Source organism: Hemitrygon akajei, chromosome 21, assembly GCF_048418815.1.
Source record: "Hemitrygon akajei chromosome 21, sHemAka1.3, whole genome shotgun sequence".
In the NCBI taxonomy this organism is placed as follows: Eukaryota; Metazoa; Chordata; class Chondrichthyes; order Myliobatiformes; family Dasyatidae; genus Hemitrygon; species Hemitrygon akajei.
In genome coordinates, this window is record NC_133144.1 from 54,640,334 (window position 1) to 54,659,466 (window position 19,133).

Here is a 19,133-nt window from a genome sequence, read left to right on the forward strand (position 1 = left end):
ATGCCATCAAAGATGAATTCTTATTTTGTGAGTCCCTTTTGGAAACTACAAAGGCTGTCGATGTCTTGGAAATGGTAAGAAGTTTTTTTGCCAAACAAAACTTTGACTGGAAAGAAAAACCTCATATTCTTTGCACAGATGGAGCTCCTGAGATGCTTGGTAATACATCTGGTTTTGTTACGATAATGAAAAAGGAAGCTCCTCATGTCATTGTCACTCATTGTTTTTACACAGACATGCACTGCCAACAAAGACTCTTCCAACAACCTGGAAAGATGTTTTGTCAACAGCCATAAAAGTCATCAACTTTAATAAAAGCAGGTCTCTGAATATTCACATTTTTAAAAGATTTTATCAAGAAATGGGTACAGAATATGAAGTGCTTTTCTATCACACAGAAGTTCACTGCCTTTCAAGAGAATAAGTCTTGAAGCACTTGTTCAAACTAAGAACAGAAGTTTCACTTCTTCTGAAAGAAAAAGAAAACCCACTCTTGGAACAGTTTAAAAAATAGAATTATATTCATGCATTGGCTTACTCGCTGAACATTTTTAACCATATAAATCTTTCAATTCAAGGTCCTGAAGTCACCATTATGGACAATGCTGAAAGATTGCAAGCTTTCTTGGTGAAGTTGCCAATAAGGAAGAAGAGAATGGAGGCCGACATCTTTGCAAACTTTCAAATGCTGGAGGAAGTGCTTTACCAAGATGGAACTGAGATACAAACTTCTGTCAGTTTATTTGAGGACAGACATCTGCAAACACCTGGGAACACTTCAAAAGTTATTTCCACCTTAATGACACTAAAATTGAACCTTGGATCCGCAATCCTTTTCTTTCTGATATGAATTGTATCAAAGATGTTATCCATCCAAAGGTGAACTCATTGATCTTAGGACAAAAAGCTCGCTACAGTTGGAATTTAACTCAAAAAGCCTTGGAGAATTCTGGTGTTCCATGAGAGAAGCCTATCCTCGCATTTGCAAAGTGAGCTACAGAAGCTTTAATCTCATTTGTAACAACATATTTTGGTGAATCAGGAGTTTCAACATTAGTAACCATTAAAACACAAAAAAAATCAAAATCGATTGGATGCACAACATGACATATGTGTTGTTTTGTCAAAGACTACTCCACAGTTTAATGTTGTTATTCAGGCAAAGCAGCAACAACCCTCACACTGATATGTCTTTAAAAAACAAAATTTGATCTTGACTTGCCTATAATTTAAATGTATAGTCTTGTTATTTCATATGTTAATAAAGAAGCACATATAGAATATCACATTAAAAAAAATATTTTCATAAATGTATTTCAATATAATTGATTTATATTGCAATCCTGAGTACTTTATTTCATATATTTAAATACTTTATTCTAAAAGGGGGTCCTGAGGCTTTACCATAGGGGTCCATGACTTGAAAAATGTTAAGACCCCTGTTATAGTGGGTGAATCTAGGGCCCTGAGAGCACATCCTCAGAATACAAGGACAAAATACAATGAGGGAAGTGTCTCGGCCTGAAACGTCAACTGTTTATTCCCTTTTATAGCTGCCGCCTGACTTGTAAGAGTCACCTGCATTGTCTGTAGCAGGGAATTCCAAAGATTTACAGCTTACTTTTAAAAGAAATTTAAGACTATAAGCATAGGAGCAAAATAAGGCCGTTCAGCCCATTGAGTCTGCTCCATTATTCCATCATGGCTGATTTATTTTCCCTCTCAACCCTCATTCTCATGCCTTCTTACTGTAACCTATGATGCCCTTACTAATCAACCTTTATTTTAAATATACCCAATGTCTCCACAGCCATCTGTAACAATGAATTCCACAGATTTATGATCCTCTAGCTAAAGAAATTCCTCCTCACCTCTATTATAAATGGACATCCTTCTTTTCTGAGGCTGAGTCCTTTGGTCCTAGACTCCCACTATTGGAGACATCCACTCTACATCCGTTCTATTTTGATCTCTCAATGAATAAAAAATTGGAGAGAGAAATGATGCTGGTGCTAGCACTAGGTGGTACTGCCTGTCCTCTCAGCGATATCAGCATTTATTTTCCCTCTTGAATTTTTTGTTTTGCTCATTAGATGTAGAATTTGTGATGTGGATACATGTGGCAATACCATCATTTATTGTTTGTCTAATTGTCTCTGAGCTGAACAGGCAATTAAAGAATCAACCACTTTTGTTGAATCTGCACTCATTAATAGGATTGATCAGGTAAGGGACAGATTTCCTTTCCTGAAGGATGTTAGTGAACCTGACCAATTTTTATAACAATGCAGTAGTTTCATGGTTACCCAGACCAGCTTTATTTTAAATTCCAGATTTACTTAATTACTTGAATTTAAATTCTCCAGTTGCCATGATGGGAATTGAATTCACGTCGAGTCAGTGGTCCAGAACTTTGGCTGCAACTCTAAAAACTTAATAATTTCTGGTATCATACAGTGCATGACTATATCCAAGTTCACATAAACTTCCGATAATGGGAGAGTAATAATCAAATCCCATCTCAGAAATAGCGTGTAGATGATGTGAGAACCACAAACTTCATTTGTCTCTCTGTCTTTCTCTTTCCATCTTTCTCTGTCTCTCTCTCTCTCTCCTTCCCCCGTCTCTCTCCTTCTGTCTCCTTCTTCCTCTCCCTCTCTCCTTCTCCCTGTCTCTCTCTTTCTCTTTGCTCTCTTTCTCTCACCTTATCCCTCTATCTCTTTGTCTCTCTCTGTCTCTCTGTCTCTGTCTCTCTTTGTTTCTCTGTTTCTCTCTCCCTCTCTCTCATTCACATACTCACTCAAAGGAGCTGTTTTCCTGCCCCTCCCCCCACCCCCAACTCCGTCGATTCTGGCTACATTAATGAGAAAGGGATTAGTATTTAATCCACAATTCCTCTTCAATCCATGTAAAGCATTGCAACTTCTTCCATAAGCCTTTTAACTGGATTACCACAATCCAGCTCAGCTCTCACTGAAATCACAAACCTTTCATCCAAAATGCTTGTTGTTTAAACTATCCAAAGTTATTTATTTTAAAGCCTGAGTGAATGGGAAAAATAAATTGTTCTGCTGCCTTGCTGGCTCAGTGTGTAAAAGCACCACGTCAAGTGGAAATGAATGAACTGAATGATCTCCATCAGGGTTACCAGCCTACCCACCATCAAGGACGTTTTTAAAGGTGATGCTTCAAGAAGGTGACATCCATCATTCAGGACCATCACCATCCAGGACATGCTCTCTTCCCATTACTGCCTTCGAGGAGGAGGTCCATGAGCCTGAAGACACACACTCAACATTTCCCCTCTGCCATCAGATTTCTGAATGGGCAATGAACCCATGAACACAATCTCACTATTTTTCTCTCTTTTTGCACTATTTCTTTTGCTTATTGTAACTTAGAGTCGTTTTTTCTAATGTGTTACAGTGTACTGCTGCTGTAAAACAACGCATTTCACAATGAAGGGTCTCAGCCCAAAGCATCGACTATCTATTCCTCTCCATAGATGCTGCCCGACCTGCTGAGTTCCTCTAGTGTTCTGTGAGAGTTGCTCTGCATTTCCAGCATCTGCAGAATTACCTGTATTTAACAAATATAGTGGCATATTTCAGTGATAATAATTCTGATTCTGATTCAGAAACAGGGCAAGAAGGTTGCACGTTGAATACTTAACTCTAAAGGCTGAAACTTATTGAGGGGTTGCTTCAGGGCCCAGGGGACAAGAGGGAGTCAGGGAGGGACTGGTGAGCAGGTGTAGAGACTCTCTTCTGGCTGCAGTATCTGGGGGCACATTCCCAAATTGTTTAAGACTGACATCATGAGAATGTGTGAATTCTCAGAACGATCCAAATCAGAGGTCGCAGATACTCGGGTGCTGATTAAATCTAAACAGAAATCAACAGATTGTTGAACGCTGAGAGAAGCAAAGGAGATTATGGGGAGAGTGGTTTAGATGGAATTGAGAGGAAGATTTTATCCACACAGAGGGTGGTTCGAAATCTGAACACAGTGTCTGAGTGAGCAGAAACAGGTACTCTTAGAACTCTGGAAAACTGAATGGCCAAGGTATGGAAAGCTGTGAACCAAGTGCTGATAAACTGGGTTGAGGCATTAAGTTCAAAATTCAGAAGGTTACGCTGCAGTTTTGTAAAACTGCGTAGGCCGCATCTGGACTGTTCCATTTAACTCTTCTCACCCCATTATAGGGAGGACGTAGATGCTATTGAAAAGGTCTACCTGTACGCTGCCTGGATTAGAGAGCATGGGCTGTAAGGAGAGGCTGGATAAACAGGGGCTGTTTTCTTTGGAGCAACAGAGGCTGAGGGGGAGACCAGAATAAGTTTATGAGATTATCAGAGAAAGAGTAGATAGCCAATGTCTTTTTTCTTGGGGTTGATAGGTGTTTAGTACTAGAGGGCATGCACTCAAAGTGAGAGGGGATAAGTTCAAAGGCAACGCATGGGGCAGGTGTTTTCACACTAAGTGGTGGATATTTACAGGCAGACAGACAGACAGACAGACAGACGTACTTTATTGCTCCCGAGGGAAATTGGGTTTTGTTACAGTTGCACCAACCAAGAATAGTGTAGAAATATAGCAAAATAAAACCAAAAATAATTAAATGATAATAAGTAAATTATGCCAAGTGGAAGTAAGTCCAGGACCAGCCTATTGGCTCAGAGTGTCTGACACTCCGAGAGAAGAGTTGTAAAGTTTGATGGCCACAGGCAGGAATGACTTCCTATGACGCTCAGTGTTGCATCTCAGTGGAATGAGCCTCTGGCTGAATGTACTCCTGTGCCTAACCAGTACATTATGGAGTGGATGGGAGACATTGTCCAAGATGGCATGCAACTTGGACAGCATCCTCTTTTCAGACACCACCGTCAGAGAGTCCAGTTCCACCCCCACAACATCACTGGCCTTGCAAATGAGTTTGTTGATTCTGTTGGTGTCTGCTACCCTCAGCCTGCTGCCCCAGCACACAACAGCAAACATAACAGCACTGGCCACCACAGACTCGTAGAACATCCTCAGCATCGTCCGGCAGATGTTAAAGGACCTCAGTCTCCTCAGGAAATAGAGACGGCTCTGACCCTTCTTGTAGACAGCCTCAGTGTTCTTTGACCAGTCCAGTTTATTGCCAATTCGTATACAGCATGTTACTGAGCTGGTAATGGAGGCAGATACGATAGAAGCAGTTAAGAGGCTTTTGGAAAGGAACACGAATATACAGAGAATGGAGATGATGTGGACCATCTGCACAAATTGGCATATTTAGGCATCAACAGTTTAATTAATTTGGCATAACATCCTGGGCTGAAGGGCCTGATCTTGTGCGGTACTATTCTATAGCCTTTAAGTATAATGGCTGTCATGTGAAAGAGGTGCAGCATTATCATGGAGCTTCTTGCCTTAGGCAGAAGGGATTAGCTGTGAGGTTTATTTAGTTTGGCACAACATTGGAAGCCAAAGGGTCAACTGCTGTCTGCTGTACTGTTCTATGTTTTATGTTCAATTAGTAAATTGGTTTACCGTTTTCACATGTACCAAGGTACAGTGAAAAACCTGCCTTGCATAATGTTGATACAGACCAACTTATTACATCAGTGGTGGCATGGTAGTGTAGTGGTTAGCACAATGCTTTACGGTACAGGCGGCCGGGGTTCAATTCCTGCCGCTGCCTGTAAGGAGTCTGTGATGTAGTGGGCTTCCTCTGTGTACTTTGGTTTCCTCCTACAGTTCAAAGACCTATCAGTTGGGTTAACTAGTCTTGTAAATTGTCCCGTGATTCGGCTAGGATTAAATTGGGGGATCACAGGGCTGTGGGCCTCGATAGGCCTTCCGTGTTGTATCTGAATAAAATAAACTCTAAAATACCTTCCAAACAGTGAGCATTGAGCTAGTACAATGGAAATTAATAACATTATATAAAATAAAGTGTCAAAAGTGTGCAGGCAGACAATAAGGTCATAAATCATGGCAAGGTAGATTATGAGGTCAAGGATTCAACTTAATCCTTGTACTAGGTGACAATTTTTACAACAGCATTAGGTTCTTTCAGGCTTTTGTATCTTATGCCCAGTTAGAGAGAGAACAAGAGAGCAAGTCTGGGGTGGCCGAGGACTGTTTGTTTCCTGTTTTATCGTAGCAGCGAGAAGTATAGACAGAGTTCATGGAGGGGGAGACTGGTTTCCATGATGTGTTGATGCTCTATGCTATCTTTTTTGAATAAGACAGCCTTTTTAAGCAATGTGATAGATCTATGCTCATCAATACCAAGATAAGAATCTTTTTCGTAGATTCCCAAATTATGTGCAACGGGGAAAAAAAAGCAGTGTCGCTGGAGCAAACCAATTAAACTCTCATGCTGAAGATGTTCACTTAAAGTCTGGTCTAACTGTCACTATGCCAAAGCCTGGCTGGTGACAGCTAAATAACCATTGTTCTCAAACTTTAGACACTATGACACAAATTAGAGGAGGATTTGAAGTTCAAAGGTAAAAAAGTTTATAGTAAATTTATTATCACAATATGTTGTTGGATCTAACTATTTAATTCTTATATTAAATTGTTTAATTATTACTTTCTTTGCAGTTTAACAATTAATTTTCTGCTTGTATTTTAAGTACAAGGTGCCACACATGAGGTTGGTTACCAAGTTAAGAGCCCATGGTATTATAGGAAAGTTACTGTCATGGTTAAAGTATTGGCTGATTGATAGGAGGCAACAAGTGGAAATAAAAGGATCCTTTTCTGGTTGGCTGCCAGAGATTAATGGGGTTCACAGGGGTTGGTGTTGGAACAGCTTTTTTTTATACTGTATGTCAATGATTTGGGTGATGGAATAGATGGCTTTGTTGCCAAGTTTGTAGATGGTACGAAGACTGGTGGAGGGGAAGTGTTGAGGAAACAGGAAGACTGCAGACGGACTTAGACAGATTAGGAGATGGGCAAGAAAGTGGCAAGTGAAATACAATGTTGGAAAATGCATAGTCATGCACTTTGGTAGTAGAAATAAATGTGTAGACTATTTTCTAAACGGGGAGAAAATCCAAAAATCTGTAATGCAAAGGGACTAGGGAGTCCTTATGCAGTACACCCGGAAGTTTAACTTGGCATGTAGAGGCAGTAGTGAGGAGGGCAAATGCAAAGTTAGCATTTGTTTCAAGAGGTCTAGAATATAAGAGCAGGGTTGCGATGCTGAGCCGTTATAAGGCACTGGTGAAACCTCATCTTGAGTATTATGAACAGTTTTGAGCTCCTCATCTAAGAAAAAATATGCTGGCATTGGAGAGGGTTCGGAGGAGGTTCACAAGAATGATTCCAGGAATGAAAGGGTTATCATCTGAGTAATGTTTGATCTTCTGGGCCTGTACTCACTGGAATTTAGAAGTATGAGGGGGAATCTTATTGAAACTTTTCAATTGTTGAAAGGCCTAGGCAGAGTAGATGTGGAAAAGATCTTTCCCATGGTGGCAGAGTCTAGGAAAAGAGGGTACAGCCTCAGGACAGAGGGGCATCCATTTAAAACAGGAATGTGGAGAAATTTCTTTAGCCAGAGGGTGGTGAATTTGTGGAATTTGTTACCACAGGCAGTTGTGGAGGCCAGGTTGTTGGGTAAAATTAAGGCAGAGCTTGATAGGTTCTTGATTGGACACGGCATCAAAGGTTACAGGAAGAAGGCCGGGGAGTGGGGTTGAGGAGAGGGGAAAAAAGGACCAGCCATGATTGAATGGTGGAGCAGATACGATGGGGCAAATTCTGCTCCTATGTCTTATGGCCTTATGGTCTAAGCAGTATTATATTATTAAAAGTTCACTTGTATGCATATAGCAGTTTAATATGCCTCCAGTGGCATATAAGTATAATTCTGGACAGCTGTGCATTGGTTGACTCTTATCTACAAAACTTAATGGAATTTTTCCTAATTTATGGGTATAGAATAGCTAAACACAAAGCAGCACCATCTTCATCTTCTTAGTATCGTAGTCTCTTGTTTTTAAGCATCCTACCACTAGCTTCTGCTCCTGTTTGCTTTGTTCCAGCAATGCTTAATAAAATGATTGTGAAGCAACATGTCTCGTGCCTCTTTCCTATCTTCTGAAAAATCCTTTCATTAAAACATCAGAATCCAACACTAGCCTGAGATTCAATTTCTTGCAGGCATTCAGTAAAGTGATGCTACACAGCAGGGAATGAAAATGAAATACGGTAGTACTTCAGGCACAAGAACATTTAAAATTTAACCAGAAAATGCAAGGAATACTTGGCAGGTAAGGCAGCAAGTGTGGAAACAGAAACAAGCTTAGTGTTTCAGGCTGAACATTGTCAAAAATGTTAACACTCATTCCCCTTGCACAGATGCTGTCTGACCAGCTGAATGCTTCCATAAGTATATCCTTTTATTATCATAGTAATGCAATATTGTGAACTACCTTCCCTGACAACTACCTTTTCCAAAAACTCCTTTCTGGGAAGTGCCATAGGGCTATTAAAAGAAAAATGTCATCTCATCTTAAAAGTTTTGTTTCCCAGGCAGTTAATCTGATCAACCATTCTAATTAGCCCTCCTCACACCTCTCACCCCCTCTAATTATTGTCTCAGACACTGCACTGCACTATAAACATTTTAAAAACACTTTTTGCAATGCTCTTTACATTGTTAATGCATGCTGGTGTTTATGTACAGTATTTATGCATATTTTATTCCATATCCATACTTTAACCTCTAACTTCATATTCTATATAATGTTTTATTCTTCATAATTGCTGAATGTTGTAGTTTACAGTTGCATTTCATGCCGACACACCACAAGTTCTGAATACATGTGAATGTCTATGGCAAATGAAGTGATCCTTGATCCCTGCTCATTTGAAACCAGCAACCTGAAGCTTACAAAGTCTCACCAATTTTATTTGGTAAAAGATTATGGAACTGACTGTCTCAATTCGAAGTGAACATGTAATCATGCTTGTAAGCTCAATGCAGCTCGGAGAATAGTGCTAAACTTTCAGTCCATCTCCATCTGAGGAGCATGGAGACAGTAGAATGCTGGACAAACATTCCTTCCCCCCCCTCTCCCCCACACCTAATCAGTCAGCAACACAAACACACACAAAATGTGGGCTTTGGAAATCAGCAGGTCTTGTGTCCCCAGCCAGTCAGCCATGATTCTGTGGAATTTGATACTAAATGACTGGCAGTCAAATTTGCCGGCATAACAAGAGTAATCCACTTAAGTTGGTTGTAAAATATTTCACGCTGACAAGATGAAAGGAATAATAAAAGTAAATTCTATTTTAGTCATATAGCCTCACATACAGGCTCACTAACCCTCCAAGTCCATGCCCGACCATCAAGCACTCATCTATGGAATTTCCATTTTATTTTCTTCTCACATTCTCATCATTTCCACCCTGTTCCGTCCCCCCAGCAGATTCCACCATTCAGCAATACACCAGGGGCAATCTATAGCAGCCGGTTAACCAAACAATCCATACATCCATTCAGGAGGAAACAAAAGCACCTCAAAGCACCCCATAGATAGAACTGAAAGTCAAGATAGTGGATAAATAACGGGCAACACTCACTAAATGGGGCTAGGGAATAAACAGTCGATGTTTCAGGTTGAGACCTGATAAAAGTTCTCAGCCCAAAACGTTGACTGTTTATTCCTTTCTGTAGATGCCACTTGACCTGCTGAGTTCCTCCAGCATTTAGTTTGTGCTATTCTTGATTGCCAGAACTTGCAGGATCTCTTGTACTTATCAAGTGGGTCATTGAAGCTTTACTGTGAAGTGGCAGCTGTACTGGCTACATTACTGTGCCTACCGATTTTACATCAGGGAAAAGTGACATTATTGGGACAAACACTCCTTTTCTTTCCATTCCCCACTCTGACTCCCCCTCATCTCCCTTCTTCTCCTCACCTGCCTGTCACCTCATTCTGGTGCCCCTCCTCCTTCCCTTTCTCCCTTGGACAACTCTTCTTTCCTATCAGATTTCTTTTTCCCCAAGTCTTTACCTTTTCCACCTATCACCATTCTGCTTCTTACCTCATGCACCTAGATTCACCTATCACTTTCCATTTTGTACTCCTACCCCTCCTCCCAGCTTCTTATTGTGAATTCTGCCCCTTTCCTTTCGAGTCCTGATGGTCTCAGTCCAAAACTTCAACTGCTTATTCCTCTCCATAGATGTTGCCTGATCTGCTGAATTCCTCCAGCATTTAGTAAGTATTTCTCTGAATTGCCATCATCAGCAGAATCTCGTGTTTATTATTAGGATAAAGTTGGTGCTGGTTAAAAATCTGTAGCGTTTCCAGTTTATATTAATTTTTAAAAATATCTAGTTATAGTTCAAGAAAGAAACGAAGAATGCTGCAATCTAGAGTGGATGAGCCAAGGTTTATGAATTCTGCATTTCTTGCCTGTTTCCAAAGTTGGGTCTCTTTGAAAACAAACTCCACGTATGTAAACACTGTTCCTGTACAAAACTCAACATTGAAGAGTGATGAAGATTTATTATGTTATTAGTCTAAATGTTTGAAAGTTATCATGCACACTACACCTCTGTAAAATAGCCCTGCCTATCATTAGATGGTAGAATGATAACCTGTATCACTTACCTTGTTTTTAGGATATTTAGAAACTGTAAAATTTCTGAGAACTGTATCAATCTCAGCGCTCTTAAAAATCGTAAACCTGTAAGAGGAAAGAGCATGATGTCAGCCAAACCTGCATGCTTGACAAATTTAACGACTAGTAACATTCAGACCACACGTATCCACAAGGTTAGGCTGCAAATTATAGTCATTAAATGGTCAGTAAAGGGAAAACTTTTTACTGGGAGTGATAAAGATCGGGAATTTAAGGGAAACAGCAATTCAACAGATATACTGTGCTTTACTCAATAAACTCTCCAGATATCGATGAAGTAAAGGATGCAATATGACAAAGACATTTTCAGAAAACATTTAGACCTTGAACATTTGATTTGTCTGAAACATTCACTTAAAAGTATCTTTAGAGGCATGAAGCTTGGTTCAATTACAAATCACCATTAACAGTGTACAATCTTTACATATCTCAACAGCAGACAAAACAGGAAAATGCAGCTTAGCCCTGTGTGGAAGTGTCAGGAATCAGTCCTCACTTAAGCTAACCACCCATCCTGGCCCAGCAATCCTGTTCTTATACTGAGTCACACTGCAAATACTGTAAAACTGAAAATCTTCCAGATGAACCCTCACATTCAGTTACCCGAGCTGATAAATTTTACCCCATTAATACTTGTTCTTACGGATGTAAAAGGGCAAGCAACAAATGCAAAGGGAAGCATCAGAAGATTAAGGAGATCGATAATTACACTTGAAGGCTTTCTGTTTTACTAATAAAAGCACCAAGAATATAAATCAAGGCTTGCTTGGAAATATTATTTTAATTACATTTCACAAATTCACCTTCATTCCAGCTCTAAGTGTTCACCATGCAGAATTCAAATTTCCATTCACTTCACTTTGAAAATGCTGCTCATATCTCTCAAACATTCCACTGACCAATCCCATTTCTTGTGGGATTCGCTGGTCAGAGATGTGAGTTGGTGACTTGTTAGGCAGAGCAACACACACAAAACAGTGGAGAAACTCAGTGGGCCAGGCAGCATCTGTGCAGGAAAATGAACAGTTGACGTTTTGAGCCAATGATGGGTTCCATTTCCTCCACAGTTGCTTCTTGACTCTCTGAGTTCCACCTGTGTTTTATGTGTGCTGCTCTGGATTTTCCAGCACCTGCAGAACCTCCTGTGTCTTAGCAAGCAGAGACAGCTTTGAAAATGTTTGTGCTATTTGTTATTATTGGATTCAGTTTAGTTGACATTGAAATAAACCAAAAGGAAAAACATGGTCAGATGGGAGATCACAGAAACATTGTGAAACAGTATAGAATGAAGACAAGTAAGCAGATATCCAGTTTGCACCTCCATCAGCTGAGCAGCATATCTGAACTTCACACTCCCTCTCTGTAGCCTGCTGTTCATTACAATGAGACCCACTGTAAAATTGAAGAACACCACCCCATCTCCTGTCTGAGCATATTGAAGCCTCACAAACTCCGCATCAAATCATCCATCCTCAGGTATCTCCCTTTCCCTGTGTCAGACTAGGCTATTTCTGCTCCAAGTCACCTGCCTGTTCTACTGGCACAGTTTTCCTCTCTCCATTAGAACAGCCTAACCTGATGGGCATGTCGCAACACATTCCAGTGCCATCTTAGCGTGCCCACAATGCTCGGCTGAACAACGCAGAACACAACAAAACATTAAACAAGCAAAAAAAAAAACAACCACAGCAAAACAAGCCTTTTCTCCCCCCGCATACTGGGGAAATCTGCAGATGCTGGAAATTCAAGCAACACACACAAAATACTGTTGGTACGCAGCGGGTCAGGCAGCATCTATAGGGAGAAGCACTGTCGACGTTTCGGGCCGAGACCCTTCATCAGGACCCGGAAACGTCGACAGCGCTTCTTCCTATAGATGCTGCCTGGCCTGCTGCGTTCCACCAGCATTTTGTATGTGTTGCTTTTGTCCCCCATCCGCCCACTCACACACAAATGGATAGTCCTGCAGGCAGAGGAAAAAAGTGCTCGTGCCTGCTCCCGTCTGTATAATACGCAGAGATGAAAAGAACTCATCCTTGTTGGGAATACATATCTATCTTTAGATGCAACCGGGTTAACCTAAATCTTCTGCTCTCCACATGACCACAGTCTTGTAACCACTGGTGCGATGGGGGTGCAGCCACATTGCAAAGCGACCACCACTTGCGGACTGCTCTTAGCACATCGTTAGGTGTGTTGGCTGCCAACGTAAGTGAGGCATTGCACTGTATATTTTGAGGTACGTGTGATAAATAAATCAGAATCTGAATGTCCCCTACTTTGTCATTAGCAACACAGAGCACACACACAAAACAAACTCACTCTCCAAGTGCTGTTAGCCGACCTGTCATCTTCAAGTATGATATGAGATTTAAAGATTGAAGTAACAATTTTTCAGTCCACTTTTCCTTGAGAGTGGGGGAGGACTCATTTTTATGCTCCCCTCACTCCATATTCTGTCTCTCCTCCAAACCTATTGACACCCACGCAAGAAGCTGACAAATGTGATCGCATCACTTGTGAGCCCCACACTTACAGCACAGAAACAACAAAGGCCACAACTACCTTGCTTGACTGTCCAGCCCACCTCCCGCCCCAGGGGACTGTTCATGCACGAAATCGACCCCACAAGGTCATTGAGGGAGAACGTGCTGGATGTAACATCGGGTCAAGACAAACCAAGAGCAAATAAAGCAGGAATGCCAGAAGCACTCTGTCCGAAGGTCATCAGCCTGAAGCATTGAGTCCACTTCTCTCTCCACAGATGCTGGCAGACCTGCAGAGTATTGTTTTTAAAATGTTCAACGTTCAAAGCATTCCCAGCAGTGCCTGCTTTTCCTTGTATTTTTTGAACACTAAGGTCTTTGCAATGGATTGGGAATATTCTATCAGACTATATTTTAGGTCTTTTTAACCACTTTTTTGACCTGTCCTGTCACTTTCAATGAACAGTACACAATAGCTCTTAATGGCTTTGTTCGTGTAGCCATTTTAGAATTGAAAAGCTTTAGTCTACATTGCCTTCCAAAGTATACAGCCATAATATTTTCAATATTCAAGCTAGTTTATAATGTGTACATTGAAACATTCACTCAGTGGTCACTTCATTAGGTACATCCTGTACATTGGTGGTCTTCTGTCACTGTAGCCCATCAACTTCAAGCTTTGATGTGTTGTGCATTCAGAGATACTCTTCTACATACTACTGTTGTAACATGTGGTTACTTGTGTTACTGTCACCTTCTCATCACCTTGAACCAGTCTGGCGATTCTCCAGAAAAACAACTGAACCTCTTGACCATGTCTTCATGCTTTAATGCATTGAGGTGCTGCTACGTGATTGGCTGACGAGGTGTTTGTATTAACGAGCAGGTGCACAGGTGTACCTAATAAAGTGGCCACTGAGTCTACAGTGAAAGGCCCTGTTTGCATTAACAACCAACTCATTCATACTTGAGTCCCAATGCCTCCAGTAATAAGCATCATAATCTCTCATAATCGAGAAGAGGTCCTTACTTATGTGTTAAATCACTACAAAGATCATCTTGAAAAGCAGCTTCTGCACTGTAGGAAAATAGAAAGAGAATAATCTAATACAGCAAAGAGCTGGATGGAATTAGACAGCCCGAGTAACTGAACTTTGCAATCAAATTAGAAAAACTATTACCTAAATAAATGAGATAGCAGTAAGTTCATTTCTGAATATATCCAGGACAATTCAAAAAGTTTTTGTTGACTTTGTTGAATGATGGAGCAGGTTGTGAAAGCCAATTATGTCAATCCTACAGTTCTTGAAAGGATTAGCTACCTACATAGTATGGCACTCACAGAGATGGGTAATATAATCAATTCAGTCCTAATTGCTTTGAGAAAACAGAGGCTGTAACTAAACAGGTGGGAAAGCCTCATAGCCTCCATCGCTCCTTAGATGATTACTGACCAATTCCTAAAGCACTCTAAATCACTTAATCCATGTTTTGCAAGAACAGATTAGTTAATTCATTGATTGGTTTAGAAGAAAAGAAGGGGAGGCAATTGGGGCATCGTGGCAGAGTAGCAGTTAGGGCAACACTATTACAGATTGGGGAATCAAAGTTTGGAGTTCAAATTTGGCGCTGTCTGTAAGGAGTCTGTATGTACTCACTATGACCATGCGGTTTTCTTCCAGGTGCTCCAGTTTACTCCCACAGTCCAAAATATATTGGTTGGTGGGTTAATTGATCTTTGTAAATTGTCCAACACACACAAAATGCTGGTGGAATGCAGCAGGCCACGCAGCATCTATAGGGAGAAGCACTGTCGGCGTTTCAGGCCAAGACCCTTCGTCAGGACAATTTGTAAACTGTCCGATGGTCAAGCTAGAGTTAAATAAGTGGGTTGCTGGGCAGCACAGCTCGTTGGGCTGGAAGGGCCTGTTCTACGCTATACCTCTAAATAAATAGCTTCAATAAATATAAATAAATGTGTCCGAGGATGATCAAATATGTCAGGCAAGTCTACAGATCAGATCTGAGAGGAGAGTAAGAATCATTTCCTCTCAATGATGGCTTGCAAAGAGAGTGCTCTCAGTGTGTGATGAGGGAGCTCTCTCCTTACATAATGAGGATGTGGATGAGGAGCAACACCTCGCAAATCAAAAAGAACACAAAGGCCAAGATAAATTAAACAATTAATAGTTTGTAATAATGGTTAGGTTTCTGTTCAGCAATACATGTCCCCCCACCTACAGCTTAAGTGCAGCTCATACAAAGTACTTGAGCAAGAGACTGGGAGATGAATTGACCTGATGAAGGGTCTCAGCCCGAAACGTTGACTCCTCTCCATAGATGCTGCCTGACACGTCGAGTTCCTCCGACATTTTGTATGCGTTAGTTGGATTTTCCAGTTTCTACAAAGCTGCAGACATACTCTGCCACCAAACCACTGGACTTAAAGCCCTTTAAAACTCTTTTCCAAAATACATGGACCACCACAGTCGCAAACAGTTCGCAGGAACAGATCCCTCCAAATACCCAGGGACTCCATGTAAGGATTTACAGGATTTCTGATAAGCCCCACAGTCCAAAGTTATTACATTCAAGGTTGTAACAACCGCTGCTCAAAATTTGGTAAAATGTGGTGGTGTAAGCATTTCACAAAAGATTTTTAAAAGGCTTTAAATTAGTGATCTGGTGGCAGATGACAGGCTTAGGGCAAGTAACAGCTGCAAGAAGAGGACAGCCAGCTGTGTGAAGTCAGAGAGGACTTTAACCCACAAAACATCCAGGACTCGTGGAGAAAAGACAACCTGTTAGCCCGATATTCAGTGTTTTGATTTTTTGCATCTGTTTTGATACAGGAGTCACCTACCAAACCCATCATAAGTGTCTCAGGATGTTTCACAGAAGCTCTATCAAATAGAATGAGAGAGGAGGGTCTAAGGCAGGGGTACCCAAACTATTTTAAGCCATGGACCCTTACCATTAACCGAGGGGTCTATGGACTCCATGATGGGAACCCCTGGTCTAAAGCCATTATTACAATAATGTTTAAATCTCAGGAATGGTGAAATGTTAAGGGGAACATGAGGGCAAATGGTTTCACTCAGACGGTGGTGAGAGTGTGGAATGAACTGCCTATGGAAGTGGTGGATGTGGGTTCAATTTCAACATTTAAGAGAGATGTGAATAGGTACATGCATGGAAGGGGTACGGATGCAGGCCAATGGGACTCGGCAGAGCTTGGCTCGGACTAGATGGGCCGAGGGGCCTGTTTCTATGCTGTACTGTTCCACAACTTTATTACTCTATGACCTGAAACATCAGGTCTTCTGTATGATGCTGCCCACACCCTGAATCAAACAGATATTTGCAGCATTTTCAACCTCAGTTAAACAGATTGCTCATAGCCACCTCACACTATAAGAAACACACAAGGTTAAGTCCTAGAATTAACTACACAAACAAGGCACTGTACAGATCTGGTCACTGGGGGTGAGACATAAGATAACTCCAGTGAAACTGTGCTAGTTCCTGAAGAGCTGAGGCAAACTCAGGTCCATAGAAATTAAATGAATGCAGAGAGAATATGACAGCACCTAATATGGGAACATGGACCACCTAATAAACACAACACTGTCCAAAGGGGTTGGGTGGGATAAGGTTCAGGTTTTGGCACAGGAAGTTGCTTGGGGAAAAGGGCCCAGTACTCCGAGACGGAAGGGAGCTTACCCCAGTAGTACCCAATCTGGTAGCAAGAGCTGTCTTGCTCGTCCTTGTCCGCATTTTGGCTGTGCCCTGCTCTGATGCGATATCCATTCTGGAAGAGATCTCCCAGCGACTTCTTCCGTCTTGTGGTGGGACGGACAGCCTCGGTCTGTGTGGATCCGTTCGGGGCACGGTAGACCAAAATCTTACTGGGGATCATCCTTCAAAAGTTGACCTCGATGCGATGTGGGATATCTCCTCCTTGCCTCACTTGCAAGCCACTCAACATTTCAAAGTGACCACATCTAACATTTCAGACTCTCTTCCTTTACAACTTTGATTCAATGTCCTCCACTAGGACTCCCATTTCCATTGCTTCTCATCAACAAAACAGTCCATGCAAAGAAGAAAGACTTCGCATTCCTACAGCACTTTCCATAACCGCTGTACATTGCCCTAGAGCCAATGATGTGCTCTGGATGTGCGATTACAGCTCGAAAACATCACCAGGGACTATGCTCTATCACCAGATGACCATAAATTCTGAGCTCTGTCGATGGCATGGAGGGACCAGTAGCCACAGTGTCCAATCAGGGCACATGAGCGTGAGAAATAAACAGAACAATGTAATGCAAGGACCTCCCACTCACGGTTTGATCCATGGCAAAGCCTCAAACTGCATTTCTGATCAGGATATTACAAGATAAGCTTCTTTGCTGCTCACCCAGGAGAATCAGCCTCTGGCTGTCAAGAGCAGGCACGCTGCTTTTGGAGCAGGCTATTTCCACGCACGGCTGCAGCATCCACGCTAGTTGCACTAGTGACACCAAGCCCTACGTACTGTAGGAGCTGCCTGCTTCTGTTTCCAGCAGACCCCACATTCAGGTGAGATGGGCCACCCCTCCTTTGCAATGAAGGAGGATTCTTGTAATCATCCAACTCTCCGGGGACTTAGCGCTAGTGAAATGAAAAAAAAAACAATAATCCTAACTTAATCACAACTCCGCTGGGCTGATGTTGCTCTTGGCTTTCTTGGGAAGCTGCCTGAAGGCTTGTGACAAAACACGGATAATGAAATCCTATTTTGAGCAAAAATAGTTCTTGCAAACAGTTGTCAAATTTAACGCAAAACGTGGCATAGCTCTTGTGTAACTACAAATAATTTATGTATTAAAACCAATGAGCTCAATATAATCTTTAAGCAAATATAACCATAAAGCTACATGCTTGAAGCGCCTGGAAAAGCCATTGGCTTTCTCAGACACTGCTTTTCACAGTTGTGTCCATAGTTTCCCTGCAAGGCAAAAATCGTGACAATCAGTGAAAACACCCTGTCAACCAAGGCAATTGAGGCATGGATAAGAGGCCATGGAATGCACTTAGACTAAGCTGTGTTAAATCCTGCCATTAGTGAAGAAAGCTGATGTGAACTGCAAGTGAAAGATAAAATCAGCCATCTACTTAGGAAAGCAAAGTAAATTTATTATCAAAGTATGCATATGTCACCATTTACTATCTTGAGATTCATTTTCTTGCAGGAATTTACAGGAAAATAAAGACTTCCAACAGAACTTATGAAAATTAACAAAGACTGACAATCAATCAAAGTAAAAGAAGATGACAAATTGTGCAAATAAAAATAAATAAATAACACTGAGAACTTTCGCCAATCACCTTTCCAGCTCTTAGCTTCATCCCACCCCCTCCGGTCTTCTCCTATCATTTCGCATTTCCCCCTCCCCCCACTACTTTCAAATCTCTTACTATCTTTCCTTTCAGTTAGTCCTGACGAAGGGTCTTGGCCCGAAACATCGACAGTGCTTCTCCCTATAGATGCTGCCTGGCCTGCAGTGTTCCACCAGCATTTTGTGTGTGTTGTTTGAATTTCCAGCATCTGCAGATTTCCTCGTGTTAACACTGAGAACTTGACTTGTCAAGTCCTTGAAAGTGAGTCTGTGGAATTAGTTCAGAGTTGGGCTGAGTGAAGTTATCCACACCAGTTTGGGAGACTGATGGTTGTAGGGTAATAACTGTTCCCGAACGTGGTGGTGTGGAACCCAAGGCTCCTGTACCTCTTGCCCCATGGCAGCTGTGAGAAGAGAGCTTGGCCTGGAATATGAGGGTCCTGGATGATGGATGCTGCTTTGAGTGAGTGAAAGTGAACTGAACATCATTTGCTTCTTTAAAGAAGCTAGAATCTTAGAATTTCATTGCTTGTGTTCCAAAAAAAAACTTCAAGAACCATTTAAGAGAAATTTTGATAGGTATATGGATGGGAGGGTTATG

At 41.5% G+C, this 19,133-nt stretch overlaps 1 protein-coding gene across 16 annotated transcripts in view; it reads right to left on the reverse strand.

Moving 5' to 3' along the window:
* kcnma1a (potassium large conductance calcium-activated channel, subfamily M, alpha member 1a) overlaps positions 1–19,133 on the reverse strand; it is a 913,789-nt gene that overhangs the window by 317,633 nt on the left and 577,023 nt on the right. For 15 of the 16 annotated variants that reach the window (XM_073025436.1, XM_073025438.1, XM_073025437.1 and 12 more), the window contains one exon: positions 10,632–10,707. In XM_073025436.1, the coding sequence (XP_072881537.1) occupies positions 10,632–10,707 (76 nt within the window). Of the gene's footprint in view, positions 1–10,631; positions 10,708–16,871; positions 17,216–19,133 lie in introns of those variants that run through there. The other variant, XM_073025448.1, reaches the window with a different exon arrangement.